This window comes from Lathyrus oleraceus, chromosome 3 (assembly GCF_024323335.1).
Source record: "Lathyrus oleraceus cultivar Zhongwan6 chromosome 3, CAAS_Psat_ZW6_1.0, whole genome shotgun sequence".
Lineage (NCBI taxonomy): Eukaryota > Viridiplantae > Streptophyta > Magnoliopsida > Fabales > Fabaceae > Lathyrus > Lathyrus oleraceus.
In genome coordinates this window covers 293,178,762-293,201,780 of record NC_066581.1, presented here as the reverse complement: position 1 = coordinate 293,201,780, position 23,019 = coordinate 293,178,762, and the positions used below count along the sequence as shown (strand labels likewise).

Sequence of the window (23,019 nt, the reverse complement as noted above, 5' to 3'; positions counted from 1 at the left end):
AATGAATGCATGCATGAGGTGTAAAGCGTATGCTTCCAGGAAAAATGAAGGGTAAATTTTGGGGTATTACACACTCTCCCTGGTGTCATAGTGTAATGGGTTTCTTTATAAATAGGTCTTCCTTCTCCACCATTTTCCACACATCTCATTTCATTCTTAAGTTTTTCTTTTAAATTTGTAACATGATTATTAAAAGAGATTATCATGTTTGTTATTTGATTCTCAAGTCTCCGATGACGATTCGGCTTTGGAACACTCAGAGTTTCGAGGATGTTTGGTTAGATTGAGAGATTCAAGACGATGAAAAAATTAGAAGAATTGATAGGCTTGTTTTGGTGTTCAAGACTGCGAATGAGAATAATAAATCTACTTAGTTTTGGGAGTCAGTCTGTAATGTCCATGATATGATGTTTAGACAAGAAACTTAGTTTGGGGAGTCAATTAAAACTGATAGTAATGTCCATGATATGATGTTCAGACGAGATGATATTGTTTTGATGGTTGTAATCTCTTAGATATGTTATATTGTTAAGTCATTTTATTTGTTATTCATGTTGTTGTTTACTACTGTGCTTGTTTTTTATTTTGTTGTAACCGAAAGTTATATTCAATATGAAATTTTAATGGTTACAAAAAAAATATATTATATATTAAGATTGCATACAATAATCATATTGTGAAGCTTGCTCCACCATTTGGACAATTTCTACTAACACAAATTCTCTTTGGGTTAAATGTCGTTAATGTCTTCAAAATTGCAACAGTTTCCAAAGTATAATACTTAAGTGCCACCAAATATTATTGAAATTCTTTGTACAAATCCTCTCAATTTCTGTATACTCGCTCAACGATCTTAGTCCTCGTGATACATTCCTTCCCGTATGAGTGAGTACAATTGTATCGTTAATATATCTACAAAATTTCGCCTATAATTCTATTTTAATTAAATAATATTAGTACTTTTTTCATAATTTTATTTATTATTACTTAGCTGTTAATTTAAAATTTAATTTAAAAATAAAAGAAAAACAATGCACTATGGTATAAGGAGAGTGGGGCCTCGTCTTAGGCTAACTATGCATGTGGATAGGCGGAAGAATAGTGCATGCGCCAAGGATATGACACCTATATTATTTATTACTAGTCAAACTTGAACACATACAGACAAAAGTTTTTAGAATCAACTTTCCACACTAAAGAATGAAGCTACATAACCCTTCCAATAATAATCTAAACTATAAAATTGATCAAGGCTAACAACAAAAATGACAGAGTAAAACCTAACTTGGATTAATGATCAGGTAAAAGGGGATTACATGGTTATCAAGGAACGCTCATCTCTTCATTCATTGATAACTGCAGAGCATGTTCTGCTTCATTCAAGAATAATCGAGTTAGCTGCTTTTGACCTCGCCTATATACAATAGCAGACCATTTGTTTCTAGTCATCATCTTTGTTCCCTCCGAGTCATTTCCCGTTCTGCTCAAAGGAAATCAAGAAAAATCTATTAGAAATACAACAATTTATTGTAAGAGTGGAAAATTTTAGATTCATACTGTTTGCTATCTTCCGGGCTATCAATGATAAGGGCTTTCTTGAGCAATTCAACGTCACTTTCCTCGGTTCCAGAATGCTCTTCAAGATCCATTAACCTTAAATGCAGTGAAAATGTGAAACCAATTAGGCCCTAGTGCATCATCGCATATAAGATACATCAATGTTGACGCTCAAGTTTGTCATTATTCAACTTAATTTGCGAAATCAAGTTACAATGAGAAACAGCGGTGTAGGTTGTAATTAACAATTCATATTTGATACAATCAACTGTTATGGTTGAATGTAACTCCTAGCACTCACTTGACATGAAGAAGATCGACTAGGACTTGTAAAGCTCCGGAATCACCACAAACTTCCCATATTGCAGATTGGACATCTGTATCTGATAACTGTCTTTCCCCTTCAGGTCCAACAAGCTTTATGTGAAAGAATAAAAATTGTATTAATGTTGAATTCTGATGAACTTTGAAAATATGAAGAAAAAAATGCTGCATAAAAGTTGTACTTGTACCTCTTCTAGCATTGAGGAAACCTTGAAAAGCTCGTCCTCTTGCATGGCTATGGTCCTTAAGGTAGCCATAAATTTCTCAGGAAAAACGAGTTTGTTTACATAAGATGGAATCTTGCGCTGACCACTCCAACTATAGTTGCAAACTTGGTTGCACTGGTTATTTACCCCGCTGTTTTTGGTGCCTAATGGAAAAAATCCATTATCCAGTAGAGTTTTCGGTAAAAGACATCTCATTTCAGCTTTCTGTAAACATAAACCGAAAAGTGGAGTTAAAGAAGGGGGAAGCTTTAAAACAATAGCTAATAACAAATTGGTGAAATAACTCGTATTTTACTTTATTGGCATACCTGCACTTCAAGAAGCTGGCTTTTAGACTCGGAAAAAGAAATAGTATTTATTGCTTCTGTGGGATAATGGACCTAAGGGACCCAACAACAATGACAAGTTAGTAAGCCATGTCTATATCTGTAAGAACCATAGTAACTTGAATCTTAAAGCTCATGATAGAGAATATAACTGTAGCAAAACGGATACAGCTCATGTCAAAGTATGAAGATGTGTCCCGTGTCAGTGTTTGTGTCTGAGTCAGTGCTTCGTAGAAATAAAGGGGCAACAGCTATAACTATAAAGATGGAGGACAAATAGATTCTACAAAGTAGAAACCGGATCACTTCGACAGAAACAATTAAGGAATTGGGGTAATATTGTTAAGTAGAAATTTTATGCTTGGTGGACACTAGATACAAGTGTAAGTCATTACCATGAGGTAGTCATCTGTGTTACCATCAATGACAAAGCCATACAGATATAGAAGTTCCTGCATCAAGTGGAAGAATATGCTTAATCAAAAGAAGATAAGAGAAAAGTAAACTATAGAATATAAAACATATTATATAGGAAAATGTTTTTTTCAATCATGGTACAATATAGAGTACCTCATTTCCCTTGTTGCCATAACTAATGGAAATTTCTCGATCAATCTGCAAGGGACTTTGAGCAGCTTTACAAGAAAATAATGAATTAAGGGGCAATAGTTTCAATAAATATTATTTTATGGAACTACCAAAGCCGAAAGACAGAAACCAAAAGAAAAATAAGTTAGAAATTTAATGTTAAAAAGTTTAACATCAAAGGCAAATACGAGACTGAAAACACACAAAACGAATGTTACCGGAAAGAAGATACATCGAGACTGGAACTCCTGTTGTTAAGCCAATTCCATCAACTTCCCATGTTGCTATTGGCTTCAAATCTGATTGGTCATGTAAAAAATCAGATCCCAGTCAATGAAAAAAATTAACAAGGAAAGTATTTTAAAAGCACATAGTGAAGTGAAATGTCAGAGCTTCAAGCAACATCTTACCATGGTTGCAAAAGTCAATACCAGGGACAAGACCCTCAACCCAAACGGTGTCTCCATGCACTGTGCTATGTGTCGTTTCCTTGGTTAGATCATCCGATTGTGTAACCTCACTGCCTGCAATAAAACATTACTTATTTAAATATCACTTTTAACTCACAAATTCAAAAAATAAAACTAAATTGTGACTCCTCCGTTGGACACATCACATGAGAGAGATTGAATAACCCTTTTTATCAGCTTCTGGAGTGCCACTTTGATGAACATCTTGCATCTCAGGAAATACATAAGAACGAGGCATTGGAATATTCAAAGCACGGCTCCAAAAAACTGAATTTGCCCTAGCATGAACGCAAGTCGGGTATAAACTTCCAAAGAATTAGTTGAACTCATGCTCATATACAAGTTCACTAGAAGTACATACCACAGGAAATCTTCAAAGCACACCTCACTGGAAAAACAGATACACACACAAGAGAAACATCGTAAATTTGCGTCTAAAATTTACAAATTTCTGTTTGAAAACAAAATCTAGAAAGTGCATTTCAATTCATCATCCTGAAGGAAACTGTGAAGGTATATAACATCATAAACCACATTCACTAAATGAACATGTTAAAAACATTAACTGATAAACACGCATACAATTTTAACCAACACATACATCTCAGAATCTCCGTCAAGATTCAAAAGTTTCTTCGCTAAATCCTTCACTTTAGTTTCATATAAATTCAACAGGCTTTTCTTCTGCAAGATAGAACAGTAATCAAATCAAATACCGCTAAATAACAGTGAAAACACATTAATGCAAGAAACGACACCTAGCTCTATCACCAACCCACTAAACAAACTACATTTGGTTCCATCGTATATCAATTACCTGTAACTCAGTTGCACGATACAAGTTAGTTCCTCTCAGCTCTTGAAGTTCTTCTTCACTAAACCAAAGTGTATTTCCGAAAGTGGTTGGCAGCATATCAAGGTACCTGATTAAATTTCAGCTTCTCGATAACTCATTAAAATTCCCAACACATAAAGTTCTGAAAAACATAAAGTAAAACAAAAAAAACCATACATACGGCTTCCATAGAGAACCCTTACGCAAACGCTCCACGGTCAAAAACAGCATCATTAAGAACCTGTCATCTACATCTCCTTCTTCAAACAATGCTCTACATTCTGGTCCTAGAAAAGGATCTTGCAACACCCTCATGGGAGTAATTGCTAACTCTAGTGGAACAACCAACATAATCCCTTTATTCAAAGAAAACAAAATTACTTTCTATGAAAGATGGGTATTTTCATTATCTCCAATTCAAAACAACAATAACAATACTCTAGTCATATTGATGTTAGTACATTATTACCATCAGAAACATCTTTATCAGAAAAGATGCCGAACCCTTTTCTGGAATCACAGTACTTGATATTGCAACCTCGTAGCTCCACCCTATTTGCCTGAATTCAAGACCAAATCAAAATTCAAAACTAGGGAAAAGAAACCATTTTGAAAATTCACCATAGGAATCAAAGCTTAATATGTTTATTCACTTCTGCCGTCAATTACAAATCATGTTAACAAACCTGGAGCCACTGCAAGAAAGTTTCGAGCTTTGCTTCTGGGTTCGCCATAGTTACCTCTTCAACTCTTGGTTTGGGACTACTTTGATAGAAGAAAGGTGAAAGTTTAAGGGATTTTTTTTTTTAATTTAAGTAATAATTTTATAGCTTTTTTTTATATGAACGGAGTAACTATGGGTGTATCCGTCTGGCCTCGCGCATTGTCATTTATTTTATATATATATATATATATCCATCATCAATGTAAAAAAATTTACACTGTCGGTTCATCACCATCATCCGTTTGCATTCCTTTATAGATTTTTAAAATAAAAATCAAACTTATTTCAATATTCAACGTCTAAGATTAATTGACGGTGTAAAATCATTTTACCCTGTCAATGTATTTTAATTAAATATATATATATAAGTCATATTGATTTACAGAATAAATGTGTGGTAAATTTTGTTGTTATAAGTGAATAAAAGATTGTCTTGGAGTCATTTAACTTACATTGTGGTTTCACGTGAAGGTATAAAGATAATTATGAAATGGTTCCACATTTGAGTTGTGTAGAGATAACGAGTCTTGAAAATGACTGGCCCATTTGTTAAATGGTTTCAACTATAAAGATCGGCTTGGAATTTATCACTTTAGTACATTCAAGATTCAAAAAGATGAAGAGTCATATTTGAGTCTCTTCTTCTTCTACCAGATATTATGTTCTTATTTTTATTCACATAATTTTGCCTTTATATTCGTCATATGTGGTCCTGAGTTGTCGTATTACGCCTTTCACATTTATTTTATTTCTTTAAAATTCGTGTATACTTCTATATTTGACATGTATGTGTATCCTTTATGTTTGTTATTTATGTGTATTCATTTTTTTATTTACAGTTCATCAGATTTGGACATTAAAGAGGTCATCCAGACGATCGATTTTCTGCGTCGCCTGATTGAACAACCTCAAGCACCCGTGGAACCGCTTGATCACAACAACAATCCATATCTATAGCAAGTACAACCACAACAATCTCATATAACATATTGAACCCCAACAATCAGATAGTGAACAACCCCGACAACCACATGGTGAACAACTCCATCAACCACATGTGAACAACAATTGCGTCTGCAACCACATGTTGAGAATAATGGTCAACTTCCACCCCAAGGTGTGATTCATAATAGTGAGGAATACACATGGACGGTCAAAGTTACACCCTCAACCAAAAATGGAAAAAATGTATTGGTAAGGAACTTATCAAATACTAAATGAATTAAGTCAAAAAAAAAGTGTTATTTTTAAAAGTCGTTATATTTTTGCAGCATTTTCAGCGGGAAATTTTTTGTCAAACCCCTTTATATGAATTAAGATGAAATCACGATGGTGATGAGGGAATGAGCAAAATGTATGAATGTGTGGTTCATAGGTCTAAAAGAAGTTGGTATAAAAAGTATATTAGTCAATGATGATATGAATTTGCAAAAAAAAGGCTAAAGACTGGTGATGAGCTGGATTTTACTCTTGGTGATCCCCCTTTGATTCTACATGTCAGTTTGCATAATCGTTGATGTTTGATATATTTTAAAGAAATAAGTAGAAGTTGAATTTGAAGCGGAAGGTGAATGAGTGGTTTGGATTTGTTTGATGATGAAGTTATTATTGATTATTTGATGATGAAGTTATTATTGATTATTTGATGATGAAGTTATTATGAATGTTTGTTTTAGAGTTGTTTTACTTGTTTTGTTCTTATGTTGTGTATCTTGTTGTTATGTTATGTCTTTTATGTAAGTACTTTTGAAAAAAATCATCTTTGAAGTTTTAATGATAATTTTAAGTATGTTTTAACATGTTGTTTGGTGTAATGATATGTTTTTTATTAATATGTGAATGAACAACCCTTGTACCGTCATGAACCTTAATGCAGCAATTTCATACCATCAAACACACCTCAATTGATAATTCAGTATGATTGATCAACATGTCATTGTTTCACCATACTAATATCGGATTCCAAAGAAAATGACCATTGATCGCTCAAAGGAATGACAATCATTAAGTGTTTGAATGAACGAAATAGAAACGGTATATCATATATATCATATTTTGCATCAGAATTACTTATATCATATATATATATTTGATTGATCTCATTTTTGTAACCTATGGACGATCGATGGATCGCTGCTTCACCATACTAACGTCGAATTTCGAAGCATAGTCAACATCAATCATCCAAATTATACACACATGATGCCAAATTTAATTACTCATTTATTATTTAATTCATTCTATTTTTTAATCGTATTAATACAAAAAATACAGAAAATAACCAGCTATCAGATGCCTGGTTTCGTAAGTGGCTCTAATACCACTAAAGGAAAATTGTGATCCAAAACGCAGCGAAAATTAATTTTTTTTCCTTTAGTGATCCTTACGAATGGGCATGATCAGTGATAGAAACAATTGCCTCTTGTGGCGATTGAAACCTTTGATGCAGATCTAAGGAGTGATCATGAGCGTTGAATGGTGACAACACCTCTACTCAATCCACACGAAAAGATTCCTTTAGTCTCAGTGCTACCTGCTATGAGTGAAGGCTTTGAGTGAGTGTGTGTGTGTGTGTGTGTGTGTGTGTGCGCGCGCGCGTGTGTGTGTGTGTGTGTGAGAGAGAGAGAGAGAGAGACAAAATTTCATCAATTTAAATGCTTCTGCACAATGGCTCTATTTATAGAACCACTTGTGTGGGCTGACGGCTAAAAAGCTCACTTAAGTGTATGTGGCCCATATCTTATGGTATATCGAGAATCACTTAAGCGCGTGGTACCTTACCACATTTTGTATTCTACTTAAGTGCACCGTACCTTACGATATTCTACAATTCACTTAAATGTATTGTATCTTACGGTGTTTCTTATTTACTCTTTCTCTCATCAATTTGTCCTTTTGTGTGTAACCCTGAAGGTTTTCACGATATTGGCAATTATATTAAATCATGTATTTAACATAATAAATATTGAGTGGTATCTGTAGCGGTAAATTCATGATCATCAAGCTATGGACAAGCTAGACATCAATTACACAAGAGTTGCCACCGCACTTTTATTGTTTCCAATGGAAAAGGGAAAAGTACGAACAAAACCCAAGAATAAGAAGTTTTCAAATCAAAACTAATAAAATGCTAGAGATTACAGGTAAGGGGGTTGGTTACACAGAGGGAAGGTGTTAGCACCCAAAGTGTCCTAGGTACTCGTAGAGAGCCCTTTTTGTGTGCATATGTGTTTTTGTACAAATGATGTTTGCAAATAAATAGAATGGAGGGATGAGAAAAGAATTCATTAATTATATTTTTGTGTTTGACAAGACCTTCGGACTTGTGCCTACGTACCAACATAAAAAATGAGGGATCAAAACCTCGTAGTTCGTGGTATCAATTTCAAAGTGAGTGCACTGCTTTTAACAAAAATTTAAGATTGAAAGGCACAAAGGCCTAAAAATGGTTTGAATGAGTGTTAGTTCTTTTTGGCTTTTGAAATTTTAAGTCAAGTATAGTTAAGTTCATTTACAACTTTGATTAAGAAAATGAGTTTGAAAATGCAATGGCATAAGGCCAAAGTTTCTAGTTTGCAAAAATGGTCAAAGTTTAGAAATCAACAAACACAAGCAAAGAAGATTTTATAAGGAGGGGCATATTTTGAAATTAAAGAAGTAGGGAGGAGATGAAGAGATTAATCCTAAGCACACAAAAAAGTTGAGAGTTGAAAAGATCTAACCAATGGGTTGCAATCCAATAGACAAGAATGTCATATAGAAACCCAAATTTCCCTTGGACTTTAGAATCAAGCAACAAACAATGCACAAAATATCAACTCGAATAGCAAGGCATCAAATAAAGATAGCCACATCCAAGCTTAGCAACTCCATGATCTTCTTCAAATTTGCCCATGTAGCAGATGAATTTCAAGATGGCACAAATCACAGGTTCAATATAACAGCTTCACCATGATCATGTTGCAGATGAACTCAGATGGATCTTCAATGATGTATCAGATGGAGTTTCAAATTTCAAGCACTTGGTTACATGAAAGTTGGCATTGGCCAAGTCATTTGCATAGGGAGTGTTGCCTAAATTGTAAGTCCAATTGTCTCAAATCAAACCAACAGTCCACACAAGATATCTTTTAGGTTTTTTTTCTTATTATGTACATTAATGGTCAAAGACCACACAAACAAACACAACATACACAAACAAAATATATCACAAAATATGGTCCAAGTGGACAAAGTGAAAATGACATTAACATAAACAATTTGAATGATATGAATAATAGCAAATGAATAAAGCTCGAAAATTAAATTGCATTAAAAATAAATGACTTGAAATGAAATGTTAGTTGTTAATGAGTTAGAAGTTAGTATTGCTTTTGTTTTGCTTTTGTTTTAAGTCATTCTTTGGAGAACACTCAACCCACTTATCACAAGCATGGATCCTTGAACCAAGTCATCTTCCAAAGGAAGGAAAGAAGGTCAAGTTTCACACAATACCATGAAAGAGGGGAGACTTTAAATCTCACTAACTAGAATGTTATGCCTTTTGTGTCAAAATTTAGCGTTATGTTAAGCAATTGTAATTGGACTCATGTAGAAGTCACAACTATTTGAGGTCGGGCAATAGAATTTTGGTGTTAATGCATGTTAGAGACATAGTATGATGAATTATGCTCATGAAACATACCACACACAAAAAGAATATGCAAAGTGGGGGGCCTAATCTCATCCATACTTATGTTGATTTTGCAATCAACTAGCCTTAGGATATTAAGATATCATAGGTCCATGACATGAATGCATAAAGAAGGGGAATAAGATGAAGAGGGAGGGGGAATGAATCAAACACAAATTGGACAAAGGAGGACTTTTACCAAGTTAAAATCATTCATTCATTTTGGGAGATGGAATGTACATTCCATCAATCCCCTAAATCCAATGATCGTAACCTAACAAAGTCAAATTAACCTTGACCAATGCCCAACAACATAAGTTAAACTGACAAAGTCAATTAAAATGGCTTTACACAATTAATTTGGCAATTAATCAATTAAAAATATTAAAAATAATGCATTAAATTAAATATGGTTGGTCAATTTCCTAAAACCTCATCAAAACACCAAAGAAATGGTCATGAGATTTATCATAGGTCAAACAAGGTCAAAGGACATTTGAGAAAAAAATTCAGAATTTTTGGAAACTTAAAAATATTTTTAAATAATTAAAAATATTCATAAAATTAATTAAATCATGAAAAATATTAATAATGATCCAAAAAATAATTTTAATTCAGAAAATGAAAGAGGATTTTATTTTTAAAAAATTGGTGAAATTCTCATGTTTTTTGGATCAATATTAAAATTAATATGAATTAATGAAAAATAAAGGAATAAAAATAAAAATCAGATAATCAAAAAAACGTGGACCACTTGATCTCCCTCATTAATTGAGGTGGCAGATCAAGTGGTGGAGAGCGCACGTTCCATGGTGCGTGCTAGTCAACATTCCACACGTTTGGTAATTGTAAGACCCCAATTTTGTCCCTAAGATCCCTCATGGCATCATATCATTTCGTTACATAGCCTCAAGGATCTTTGAGCATCTTGCCTTCCTTTCCCTTTGGGTGGGATCTCCTTGTGAGTGGTTTGAGATCACCAGGCATGCTTGCATTGTATATCTTTGCTTTTCTTGTTTAATCACTAACCAAAAGCACCAAAAAATATGTCATCTAACATTTGTTTTGCAGTTTAGGCAGTCACAGGTCAAAGCAATTCAAGAGTTTCCTTTGTGCAAGAGCTGATGGTATTTTCTTAAGATGAGGACCACATGACATTATATTGAGCTTATATGAGCTAGAGGTTCATTTTGAAGCAAATTCGCCAAGTGGTTGAAGCTCAAATTCACCAGGCATTGTCAAGGTCATCTAAGGACCATATGATCAACTGTGCAGTCAATTGAAGGCTTTGAGGTGTGGGAAATGATTTAAGACATCCCATTCATGTTCAAACAAGGCATATTCATCATGTCAAACATCTATCTTGAAGATTTTGAAGTCAAATCAAAAGTTTCCTAAAATGGAAAGTGACCTGTAATTTTAAGTTTCCAAAAATGGCAAGTTTTTGGTCCATATTCAACTTAACTTTCCAACATCCAAGAGGCTTCAAATGAATTTTTTGTCAACATGAAAGTTGAATATCTTTCTCTCTCATTTCCAAAAAGTCCAAGATCATGATCATCTGATGAATGGTTGAGGAGTTATGAACAAATGATTGCAAAGTATGCTTGGAACTTCAAAGTGCCATAACTTTTGATCCACAACTCCAAATTGAGTCCCTCTTTTTGCAAAATGCTCCTTATGACCAAGAGATTACAAATCAACCATTGCATTGCATGAAAATAGTTCACATGATCATATGTTCATTCAAGTGCATTTTGGAGGGAAATTCAAGAATTTGAATTTGGTGAATCACACAAGCCTAATTCCAATCCTATCATGTTCATGAGCTGATTTTGAGTGAAAATGGACCTTGCATGGGCACTGTTCACGTGCACTTTTGCCATGCATAGGTGTATTTACCAATTTTGCCATGCACCTCATTTCTCTCTAATGTCTAATTAGCCAATGCCTAATTATCATTTCAGCATGATTAGGGAGGAGTATAAAAGCTAAATCATAACAGAATTGGCCATAACATCACATTCTAGATCTAGAATTCTATTTTCCCTCCATTTTTTCTCTCATCTCAAACTTCAAATTTCTTCACACAAGCTATCAAAATTCTGGCATATTCTGGTTTACCATGCATCATTGAGTAGGATTTGACCTCTGGTTTGAAGAATTCCATCCAGATTCATGCACATCAAGATCATGAACATGAATATGGAAGCTGCAAATTAAGCAAGATCCAAGCCATTTCAAGTGATATTTCGTGCATAAAGCTTCAATACACAAGTAGAGGAGAAGATCTGGACACTTTTGAGGCCTTGAATCCACGAAATCAACACACTGCTCTCCAAAAAGGTTGGAATTCGAATCTCATTATTCTTCATTTTATGCACATGATTAGTTAGAGTTTTCACTGCTGATGATCCTGATATAAATAGAATTTGAAATGGTTAGGTATTGAGTGAGATGTGATGATTTAAAGTTTTGTTGTTCATAATATTTCTGTTCGATCCGTTTGATTCATGAAGCTTTAGCTGTTTTTGATATGAGATTCGTGTTCTACATAGCAAGACCTTTCGATCCATATATAACATGTAAAAATCTGGAAAAAAAAATGATGAATCTCCGCCGTGAGTTGGCTGGAGAAGACGACCGAAATTACTATTCCGGCCGTCTGGTTCAAGCGCCTAGGGTTCACTGTGCGCGCGCATTTTACATTCCAATCCTCGGTTCGAATCCTCGCCAGGCTTTTTTTATTTTTCCACTTGTGATTTCCCTTGCCATGCTGAAACGCGCTTGCAACCTTCAAAACCACAGTTCGATCCTTCGCTTGGCATTGTTTTCTTTATTTCATTTTTGAGCGCACCTGGAACCTCACAAACCTTGGTTCGAGCCTTGCCTAGCGCATTTCTGAATATTATTTTCCAGCGCTCTTGTAACCACATGCTCATGTGTTCAATCCTTGCCATATGCATCTTTCCAATTCTAATTCATATTATTTCCACATGATTTTCATTTTATTTTCTTCAAATTCTAAAAATCATAAAAAATAGAAAATGTGTCCAAATTAATTCAAACTTTTTTTCACTTTCTTGTATGAATGTCTATTATTTTGTGATGTGATTTCCCCAATTTTTGTGCTTCTGGAATTTTAAATGTGCTTGATTGTTTGAACATGATACCAAAATGACATGTTGTGCTAATTGATTTGTGAAATGCTCATAGTTTGTCCAATTACCTTGAAATTTGACATGCTTGTTCATAACATGTAACATGATCTTTTGGCTTTTGTTTGGCATTTTTACCATTTAATACCACTATTTTGGGCACATGGACATATGTTGTAACATTTGGTATCACATTCTTGACCTTGCTCTTGTGCATTTTCATTCATATACCATTTGTTTGCTTCTCGACTTAATTTTTGGTATGATGTTTGTCCATAACATGTTGAGTGCACATAAAAAATTTCATGATCATTGGATTCATTTCTGTTTTAATGTGGATTTTCTATTCTTGATGTCCAAATGTGATCACATTGTTTGCCTTTGCCTTATCTTGATTAATTGATGGCTTTGCTTAATGATTTGGATTTGGTCCTTTTTAGGCCTTCTTCTTGTTTGATTGAATGTGCTTCATATGAAATATTGACTTCTGTTTTGGTCATTTGCCTTGCCTTTGACCCTAGTCTTTGTACTAGTGGTTTGTACTCACCAATTGTGTTTGTGTTTCAGGTATTTAGCACTAATGATTGGTGTGGCCTCATCATTTGAGATGCCATTTGCTTTGTTTACTAACCTTTGTTGTGTTGTAGGTCCCTTGATGTGATGAACTCACTTGAGTGATTGCATTTGAGATTTACCTTGTGTATAACTGTGGATGACTGTTGTTTGTCTGTTTGGTTTTCTGAATACTATTAACTGTTTAAGCTTTTTGTACAGGTACATTAGTTGCTAGCTAGCTCTTGCTTAGCCTTTGCTTTGGAGTGTGGTTGATACACCACTGAGGTAGCTTAGCCCTCTTACTCCATGTAGTCTGGAAGTCCTGCCACCTTTTTGGAAGGCATTTGGCTGAAGTCCTCCTTAAGAGGCCATGTTTGTGATTGTTTACATTTGTGCTAAAGACCTCTAAATGAGGCATGTTACTTGTTAAGTCCTCCTAAGTGAAGTGGCAATTGACAGATAGAAGGGATTAGCAATCAATCCCCTGTTAATCGTTGAGTCGTTCATTATGCTCGCACTACGTGCTGATGCTTTTGAACATAACCCAAGATCTTGTATAAGAGTCAGTCAAGTGGAATAGGGTCCCTCATTCTGGATCCCCACGCCTTCTTTATCATAAGCTCACCCAGGCCAGGGTTAAGAGCATGAGGTCTTATCCTCATTTTCTATTCATCAGCTTCACCCTAACTCTCAATGTTAGTGGTTAAGAGCTTCAGAACACCCCTACAGTTTTGGCTTGTTTGTCGAGGTTGATATGACCCCTTGACTAAAGCCCAACCATTTGTCTGAGCCTCTTGTTTGTATATTGAGTGTGATATTTGATTGATGTGATTGCTTTTGATGCATTTTGCTCATGTATGTTTGTTTATCATGCATTCTATTTGCTTGCTTGTTTGAGGAGTTAGATGTAAGTCTATCTATTGGCATTCTGTTTCCAGTTTTGTTATGGAGTTAGATGTAAGTCCATTTATTGGCATTCTGTTTCCTGTTATGTTTCTTCTGGAGTTGGATATAAGCCCATCTATTGGCATTCTATTTCCCGTTTTTGTTGTTAGGAGTTGAGTGTAAGTCCATTGATTGGCAGCTTGTTTCCTCTGTTTGTGGTTCTCTCTTGAACTTGCTTATTACCTTTATTTTGTGTTGCCTTATTTCAAAGTAACTTACTTGGATCATCTCTATGATCTTGAGAAAGCAACCCTATTTGTGGCTTTGTCCCTTAACCCTCACCCTTTCATGCTTAACCTTGATCCATATTTTCATCCTTAACTCAAACCAGAAAACTTTTGTGCAAACATTTGACTTGTTTTCAACATTAGAAACCTAGGCCTTATGCCTCTGATTTTCAAACTTTCTTTTCATAATACTCATTTTGGAATTGAACTTTAAGTCAACTTTGACCATCTTTGTGAATACTTCTAAATTGGTTAATTCAACCCACTCAATTGCTTTTGTGGCCCTTGTCCACTTCTTAATCAAATTTTTCATGCATTAGCCATAGATCTGAATTATCTTAGTGGTTGATGTGAATCTCACCTTTTGTCCTTAGTGATTGAATTGTAAGTCTTCCATGCTTATTATAGGGCATAATCCCTCACTAGCATGTCGAAGTTGTTCTCACATGGTGGACTTGTGGTTGTTCAGGTCGAGTTTTCTCCCTTTGATAATGAAAGACCTTAAGGCTTTTGTTTAAAATGAATCCACTCACTTGTTTTGAAATCTTTTACCCGAACTACGGGGTTTTGATCCTTATCTTTCATGAAAAGGTACGTAGGCAATGGGTTCATCCATCCAAACACAAAAATGTAAATAAACTTATATATTCTTCTCTCATCTCTTCAATCATGTTTGCACAATAAATAATTTCATAAACAATAACAATACAACAAGTTGTGAAAAGGGCTCCCTAGGAGTACCTAGGATGCATTGGGTGCCTAACACCTTCCCTTTGCATAACCAACCCCCTTACCCAGATCTCTGACCCCCTTTTACTAGTTTTGTTTGTAAAACTTTATAGGTTTTTGTTCGCTTTCTAACAATTCCTTTGGATAAATAAAAGTGCGGTGGCGACTCGACTTTGTATGATTTACCTTGGATTTAGTTAATATTTCCAATGGTAACGAATACACCGCTACAGTAATCACAGTGAGCGCTTCAGATTAAAACGTTTTAAATCAAACAATGACTCTGAATACTTCCAGCTCATCGTCGGAGCCAAAGGCCGATCATCTTCTCCGGTGACCCTGGCCAGACTGGTTCATTCATCACCATATCATAAATGAAAAAGGAGGACATGATCTTAAAGAAAGAATGGCATAGATCACGAACATCACCTCAATTTAACCTAACTCCAAATATATATATAAAGATACGTGGAGTTGAATTTTGAGGTGTGTCAACTGAGTTGCTTCGACTTGGCCTCAAAGCAACTCAATCTTCTTGCCTACATTGGTAGGACTTCAGACAACCAAGGATCCAAGAGAATTGATGAGAATTGAGAGAGAATCGAAGAGAAGAAAAATCTGGAAAAATTCCTTCAATGTTGTGCAGAAATGGATCTCCCTTGCTTCAATTCTTGCTTGATCTTACTTATGGAGCTTGGAGAAGTGGATTAAGAAGGATGCAAATCTTTGGATCCTGGATTTTTTGAATCTCCAAACAGTGAGATTCAAACTCAAATTTCAATTGAAATTTATCAGGTTTTCCTTTAAATGGTGAGGGTTTGTAGCTAGGGATTCAAAGCTGGCGCGCAAGGTCCTTCAAACTGAAGCATTGGACCTCTATTTATAGCAAAAGATGAGTGTTATTTGCACACTTGAAAATACTTCCAAAATTGGCAATGCAATGTACATGCTTGCATGGGCGTGTGCAGGCCCATGAAGCAACTCTACTACGTCCACAATCAACTGAAATGAGGTCTGAATGAAGCTTGGATTGCAAGGCAAATATATTTGAATGTTTGAAGCATGATTCTTGCCAACTGATACAACCTTATTTAAGCCATGCGCAAACCCCTCAAACTTTGTCCAAAGTGAATGAATTAGGACTCTTTGGAAAGCTTATATCAAGAGGAACAACTCTTATGTTGAGCATTTTTCCATTTGGAACTTGTATCATGGTAAATTTTGAGGTGGAAGTTTGGAAATTTTAACATGTCAAAATATTTTCTAAGTGTCAAGCCACATGTTCAATTATCCCACCTTACCTAAATTTTTATGTGAGCTCCAAATGAGAAAAGTGTCTTCATAAAAGTTGTAGCTCTTTCAAAAACCTTCAAAATGGTCACATATTTGACATCATTTGGATTTGGTATGAGTTAGTTATGCATTTTTTGAAGTTGAGGAAAATCACTTGTTCAATGGTATTGGTCCAAAATGACCTATAATGTATCCTCATATCACATGCTCATAAAATTTGAATCAGCTCTTACTCAAAACATCAAATTTGTAGTAGACACCTTTAATTTGATTGTGAAACTTGGAAATATTTCATCTAATAAAAATTGAGCAAGTTATGGCCTTGGGAATTTGACTTTCAAATTAGGGTTTAGACAAAATGACCTATAATGTTTTATCATGGAAAATGACTTTCCAAGCAAAACTAGCTCTAGACTTCAACATGAAAGTTGTTTGTAATGTCATTTAGAGTAAATTTTATATTGGAATCATTTCCATATGATAAAAATTGTAGGAGATAGGGTCTAGGGGGCCTAGTTTTGATCAGATGAATTCATCTGGCCAACCACCATAACCAACTTGCTAACTTGCAATTCTATTGACTTTTTAGGCTCATGGTAGATCATATATTCATAAGGGGATGAAATTTGAAGTGTCCCTTGAGAAATTTGATCAATTGGTGAAGAAGCTTGTTGAAGAAGTTACTCAAGATACCCAGGTGAACTAGGGTTTCCAAGGTAAACCAACTCCAAACTCTTGAAGAAATCTTGATCAAAATAACATGTAGAGATCACGGGGACTCATTTATAATGCCTAGAGCCATTATGGATCATTCCTTGGTTGTGCTCTTAGCAATGAGGGTCTTAAACCCTATATGTGAACTTGATAGATCAATAGTGATCATGCCCTACCTACAAAAGAGTTAGGCAAATACAAAGACATATTTTTGGTATTTTAGTTAATGAAATGATAAAATACAAGTATGATACAATCACATGGTTCTTGGTGATCTCTCCTAAAACAAACCCAATGAAATAGTGGTAAGGAGGATGCTGAGGTATGATCCCAATGCTAATGCATATGATGAGATTGCATGAGGGATCTTAGGGTCAAAATTGGGGTCTTACAACTGCCCCTATTTAAGGACATTCTAACTGAGGAGGTGAAGATTAAAATCTTCGTATCGACTCAGTAGAATGGGCTTAAATAAAAACATATAGAAACAAATTTTGGTCCCTAAGAGACCTCATGATGCATATGATGTGGATGTAAAAGCCAATATTTATGGAGAAATATTGCCACAGAGGAAAAGAAGTCAGAGAGACTGAAGGCCCGCAAGAGCATGATGCATTCCATAAGGAAAAACTCACTAGGGAGACAGAGACTCTGAGGGGATAAAAGAGGTTGTGCGTAGGCCAGACTACGACTTAAAAACTGCTGGGATACTAGAGGGATTCCATGAAAATGGAAAGACTCAGATAGAGAAACAAAAGATATCTGCAGGGGAAACAGGTAGATCCGAATAAAACTGAAATACTCGACTCATGCAGGAAAAGCGATTTCACCAAGGAAATACACACTCAACTCATCTGGGGAAGAAATAAACTTTAACACAGGAGGAGCAGAAATCTATTATCCACTACCTGTTACTGGATAAGGAGATAATAAAATCTTATCAGAGAGGACACTCATTACCGGTTAGGGTAAACATATCAAGGATGACTCATTGAGGGCCTCCAGGTAGTGCATTCATTACTAGTTACTGGGTAAGAATAGACTTGCTGGGGAAAAATTGCAGAAATAGGATTTACAACTACCGGTTACTGGGCAGAAGACCAAAGATGAGAATATCTGTCACCGGTTAAAATGATCATATCAAGGATACAGTCAAAGGAAAGAGAATCCTTCATCGGTTAAGATGAGCATATCAAGGATAATCTTGCCTGGGAATTGTTAAGGAGGATACCCGTCATCGGTTAGGATGAACATATCAAGGATAAACCACCTAAATAAAAAGTAGGAATTACATCTATCGAATGTTGGATAGAATACCACAAAGAGGATATCCGTCACCGGTTAAAGCGAACATATCAAGGATAAACTTTGCAAAGGGAGAAAAACAGGATTTACAACTACCGGTTACTGGGCAGAAGACCATAAAGAGAAGGAAACTAGTCATCGGTTAGGATGAACATATCAAGGATTAACTCTCTAGGGAACAAGTAGGGATTACAACTACTTTTTTACTCGGTAGAATACCAAAGATGAGAATATTCGTCATCGGTTAGGATGAACATATCAAGGATAGACTCAAAACAGGGGAAGAAAATATTTGTCACCGGTTAGGATGAACATATCAAAGATATACTTCCTGGGGAAACATGAAAATGAATCCGCTAGGGAGAAAAAGGTTACTTTTGTCGGGTATTGGGCAAGAAGTAGCAAACTGCAACCTAAGAAGAACATTACCAGTTATAAGGTAATAAACTCTTAGAGGACCTGAAGCATCGATCTAGGTAAGATCTAGAAAGAAAACAATCAATCAAGACTCAGCCCAATGAGGATATAACTCAAGGGGAGTAGTTCCATCCAGATAATCAACTAGGGAGGAAGTTGAAACAAATCATCATCTACGAGGAAATAACTTAGTGGGGAAAGGAGAAAGGTTAAAGTCTTTCTGCTTAAGGGGCTGACACTCTACAATTGAAGGAGGACAAACACCAAACTTGTGTGGGGATAAAGTACCACCATAACAGAGAATTAAAATCACAAGAATGAATCAACAAGTGTAATGATGCAATAATGAAATTATATGAGTGTATATGTATATATGTATGAATATATGATGATTATGCTGACAACACGATCACGAAGGATACAAAGATGTCGCAGATTTGAATCATCGATAAAATTCTCGGCCAATCCACAAAAGAGGGAAACAACTGCTGGAGAAAGTGAAATCAATATCTCGAAGGCACAACCCTAGCTGGGGAAACAAAGGAGATCTGCTGAGGAAAACCATTATCAAGTCTGTGGGGAATTTTAGGTCAACACCATATCAAATGGGAGACAACCATGCAGGGGATAAACACAAATAACTGCTCAGAAACCAAGAGGAAACTCTGACTAGGAGCGAATCTGATGGAGACTGGTGGGGAAACCAAAGTCCTATCAGAACCATGCAAACTGCTGCAAAGAACCATTTTTACTCTGCTGGAGACCAAATATAAACTCGGTTGGGGAATACATACTAAACTCCGCAGAGGATTAATCAACCAACTCAGCTAGGGAGGCGGAGAAAAATAATCGTCTGGAGAAAACAACAAACACCGAGTGCTAAACAATGTTGTCGGGGATGAAAGAGAAATTGTGCCTACTGCTTGGGGAGAACCAATAATGCTCCACATTTAGGGCTTACTGCTTTCAAACCATTGTTGATATTCCTCTTAAATGAAATCGATTGCTTAAAATTCATGCTTTTATATGTTTAAGAAAAATGATTTTGATTTAAAAAATTTAATTTCAAGAGTGATCATAATAAAATTTAAATCTATTCGGCTGAATTAAACAAGAGTAGAAACAATTGGATAAAAGTTCAACTTTATTTAATAGAATGGTAATCTGTAAATGACAAGACTCCATAGATCTTTACAAGGGTTAAAATGGTAATTTACATGGAAAAGGGTTACATCGGATACAATGATCACTAATCCTTCTACCAACTCTTGATATCCATTATGCTCTTGGCTGCTACTGGGGATCAGAATCCAACTGTTGTGCTCAAGAACGTCTTCAAAACTGAAGATCAGCAGAATGCAGTTACTTGCCAGAATCCCTAATTTTTGCATAAATTGCCCCAAAGCGGGGTACTCAATTTATCGGGATAATTCTTTCTGTTTTATGTCTCTAATTTTTGCCTGGATCGCCCTTTCAGGTTTTCAATCCACCGAGACGCTCATTTTTGCCTAAGCCGCCCTTTCAGGTTTTCAACTTAGCGAGTTGTTCTTTTATTTTTAGGAGAAGTATTTCTTGACTGCATCTGCGTTCATAGAATGAGTGAACTCTTCACCATCCATGGTTGCAAGAATCAAAGCGCCGCCTGAAAAGGCTATCTTAACAACATATGGGCCTTCATAATTAGGAGTCAATTTGCCCCCTAGAATCTGGTTTGAAAGATAAGATATTCTTGAGCACAAGGTCACCTTCTCTGAACACATGAGGTCTAACCTTTTTGTCAAAAGCTTTCTTCATCCTTGGTTATATAACTGACCATGACACATGGCAATCAATCTCTTCTCTTCAATCAAATTCAATTGGTCATATCTGGTCTGACACCATTCAGCCTCAGTCAACTTGGCTTCCATCAAGACACGCAGTGATGGGATCTCAACCTCTACTGGAAGCACAACTTCCATACCATATACAAGAGAGAAATGGGTTGTCCCTGTTGAAGTGCGGATGGATGTACGATACCCGTGCAAAGCAAATGGGAGCATCTCATGCCAATCCTAATACGTTACAACCATCTTCTGAATAATCTTCTTGATGTTCTTGTTTGCAGCTTCAACAACCCCATTCATCTTGGGTCTGTATGGAGAAGAATTATGATGTGCAATCTTGAAGTCTTTGCAAAGAGCTTCCACCATATTATTATTCAAGTTTGATCCATTATCAGTAATGATTTTACTTCGCACACCATAACGGCATATGATCTGATTCTTGATAAACCTTACAACAACTTGCTTGGTTACATTCGCATACGATGTCGCTTCAACCCATTTTGTGAAGTTGTCAATATAGAAACCCAAATTTCCCTTGGACTTTAGAATCAAGCAACAAACAATGCACAAAATATCAACTCGAATAGCAAGGCATCAAATAAAGATACCCACATCCAAGCTTAGCAACTCCATGATCTTCTTCAAATTTGCCTATGTAGCAGATGAATTTCAAGATGGCACAAATCACAGGTTCAATATAACAACTTCACCATGATCATGTTGCAGATGAACTCAGATGGATCTTCAATGATGTATCAGATGGAGTTTCAAATTTCAAGCACTTGGTTACATGAAAGTTGGCATTGGCCAAGTCATTTGCATAGGGAGTGTTGCCTAAATTCTAAGTCCAATTGTCTCAAATCAAACCAACAGTCCACACAAGATATCTTTTAGGTTTTTTTTCTTATTATGTACATTAATGGTCAAAGACCACACAAACAAACACAACATACACAAACAAAATATATCACAAAATATGGTCCAAGTGGACAAAGTGAAAATGACATTAACATAAACAATTTGAATGGTATGAATAATGGCAAATGAATAAAGCTCGAAAATTAAATTGCATTAAAAATAAATGACTTGAAATGAAATGTTAGTTGTTAATGAGTTAGAAGTTAGTATTGCTTTTGTTTTGCTTTTGTTTTAAGTTATTCTTTGGAGAACACTCAACCCACTTATCACAAGCATGGATCCTTGAACCAAGTCATCTTCCAAAGGAAGGAAAGAAGGTCAAGTTTCCACACAATACCATGAAAGAGGGGAGACTTTAAATCTCACTAACTAGAATGTTATGCCTTTTGTGTCAAAATTTAGCGTTATGTTAAGCAATTGTAATTGGACTCATGTAGAAGTCACAACTATTTGAGGTCGGACAATAGAATTTTGGTGTTAATGCATGTTAGAGACATAGTATGATGAACTATGCTCATGAAACATACCACACACAAAAAGAATATGCAAAGTGGGGGGCCTAATCTCATCCATACTTATGTTGATTTTGCAATCAACTAGCCTTAGGATATTAAGATATCATAGGTCCATGACATGAATGCATAAAGAAGGGGAATAAGATGAAGAGGGAGGGGGAATGAATCAAACACAAATTGAACAAAGGAGGACTTTTACCAAGTTAAGATCATTCATTCATTTTGGGAGATGGAATGTACATTCCATCAATCCCCTAAATCCAATGATCCTAACCTAACAAAGTCAAATTAACCTTGACCAATGCCCAACAACATAAGTTAAACTGACAAAGTCAATTAAAATGGCTTTACACAATTAATTTGGCAATTAATCAATTAAAAATATTAAAAATAATGCATTAAATTAAATATGGTTGGTCAATTTCCTAAAACCTCATCAAAACACCAAAGAAATGGTCATGAGATTTATCATAGGTCAAACAAGGTCAAAGGACATTTGAGAAAAAAATTCAGAATTTTTGGAAACTTAAAAATATTTTTAAATAATTAAAAATATTCATAAAATTAATTAAATCATGAAAAATATTAATAATGATCCAAAAAATAATTTTAATTCAGAAAATGAAAGAGGATTTTATTTTTAAAAAATTGGTGAAACTCTCATGTTTTTTGGATCAATATTAAAATTAATATGAAT

General features: G+C 35.3%; 1 protein-coding gene across 5 annotated transcripts; it reads right to left on the bottom strand.

Annotated features, from left to right (window-relative positions):
* Nucleotides 1–1,117: 1,117 nt before the first annotated feature.
* Nucleotides 1,118–5,181, bottom strand: LOC127127146 (uncharacterized). 5 transcript variants are annotated; one of them, XM_051056260.1, is made up of 16 exons: nucleotides 5,014–5,181; nucleotides 4,797–4,887; nucleotides 4,509–4,683; nucleotides 4,310–4,415; nucleotides 4,094–4,176; nucleotides 3,854–3,880; nucleotides 3,639–3,770; nucleotides 3,433–3,542; nucleotides 3,241–3,321; nucleotides 3,005–3,069; nucleotides 2,830–2,886; nucleotides 2,417–2,488; nucleotides 2,070–2,312; nucleotides 1,859–1,974; nucleotides 1,558–1,653; nucleotides 1,118–1,480 (listed from the first exon to the last, which is right to left on the bottom strand). In XM_051056260.1, the coding sequence occupies exons 1-16, from the start codon at nucleotides 5,059–5,061 to the stop codon at nucleotides 1,324–1,326; spliced, it is 1,659 nt and encodes a 552-aa protein (XP_050912217.1). In that variant the 5' UTR covers nucleotides 5,062–5,181; the 3' UTR covers nucleotides 1,118–1,323. The 5 variants fall into 5 exon arrangements, with proteins under 5 accessions (XP_050912217.1, XP_050912218.1, XP_050912222.1 ...); XM_051056261.1 differs by having other exon boundaries at nucleotides 3,433–3,546; nucleotides 3,658–3,770; XM_051056265.1 differs by lacking the exon at nucleotides 4,797–4,887 and having other exon boundaries at nucleotides 4,505–4,683; nucleotides 5,014–5,119.
* Between the last annotated feature and the right edge of the window lie 17,838 nt (nucleotides 5,182–23,019).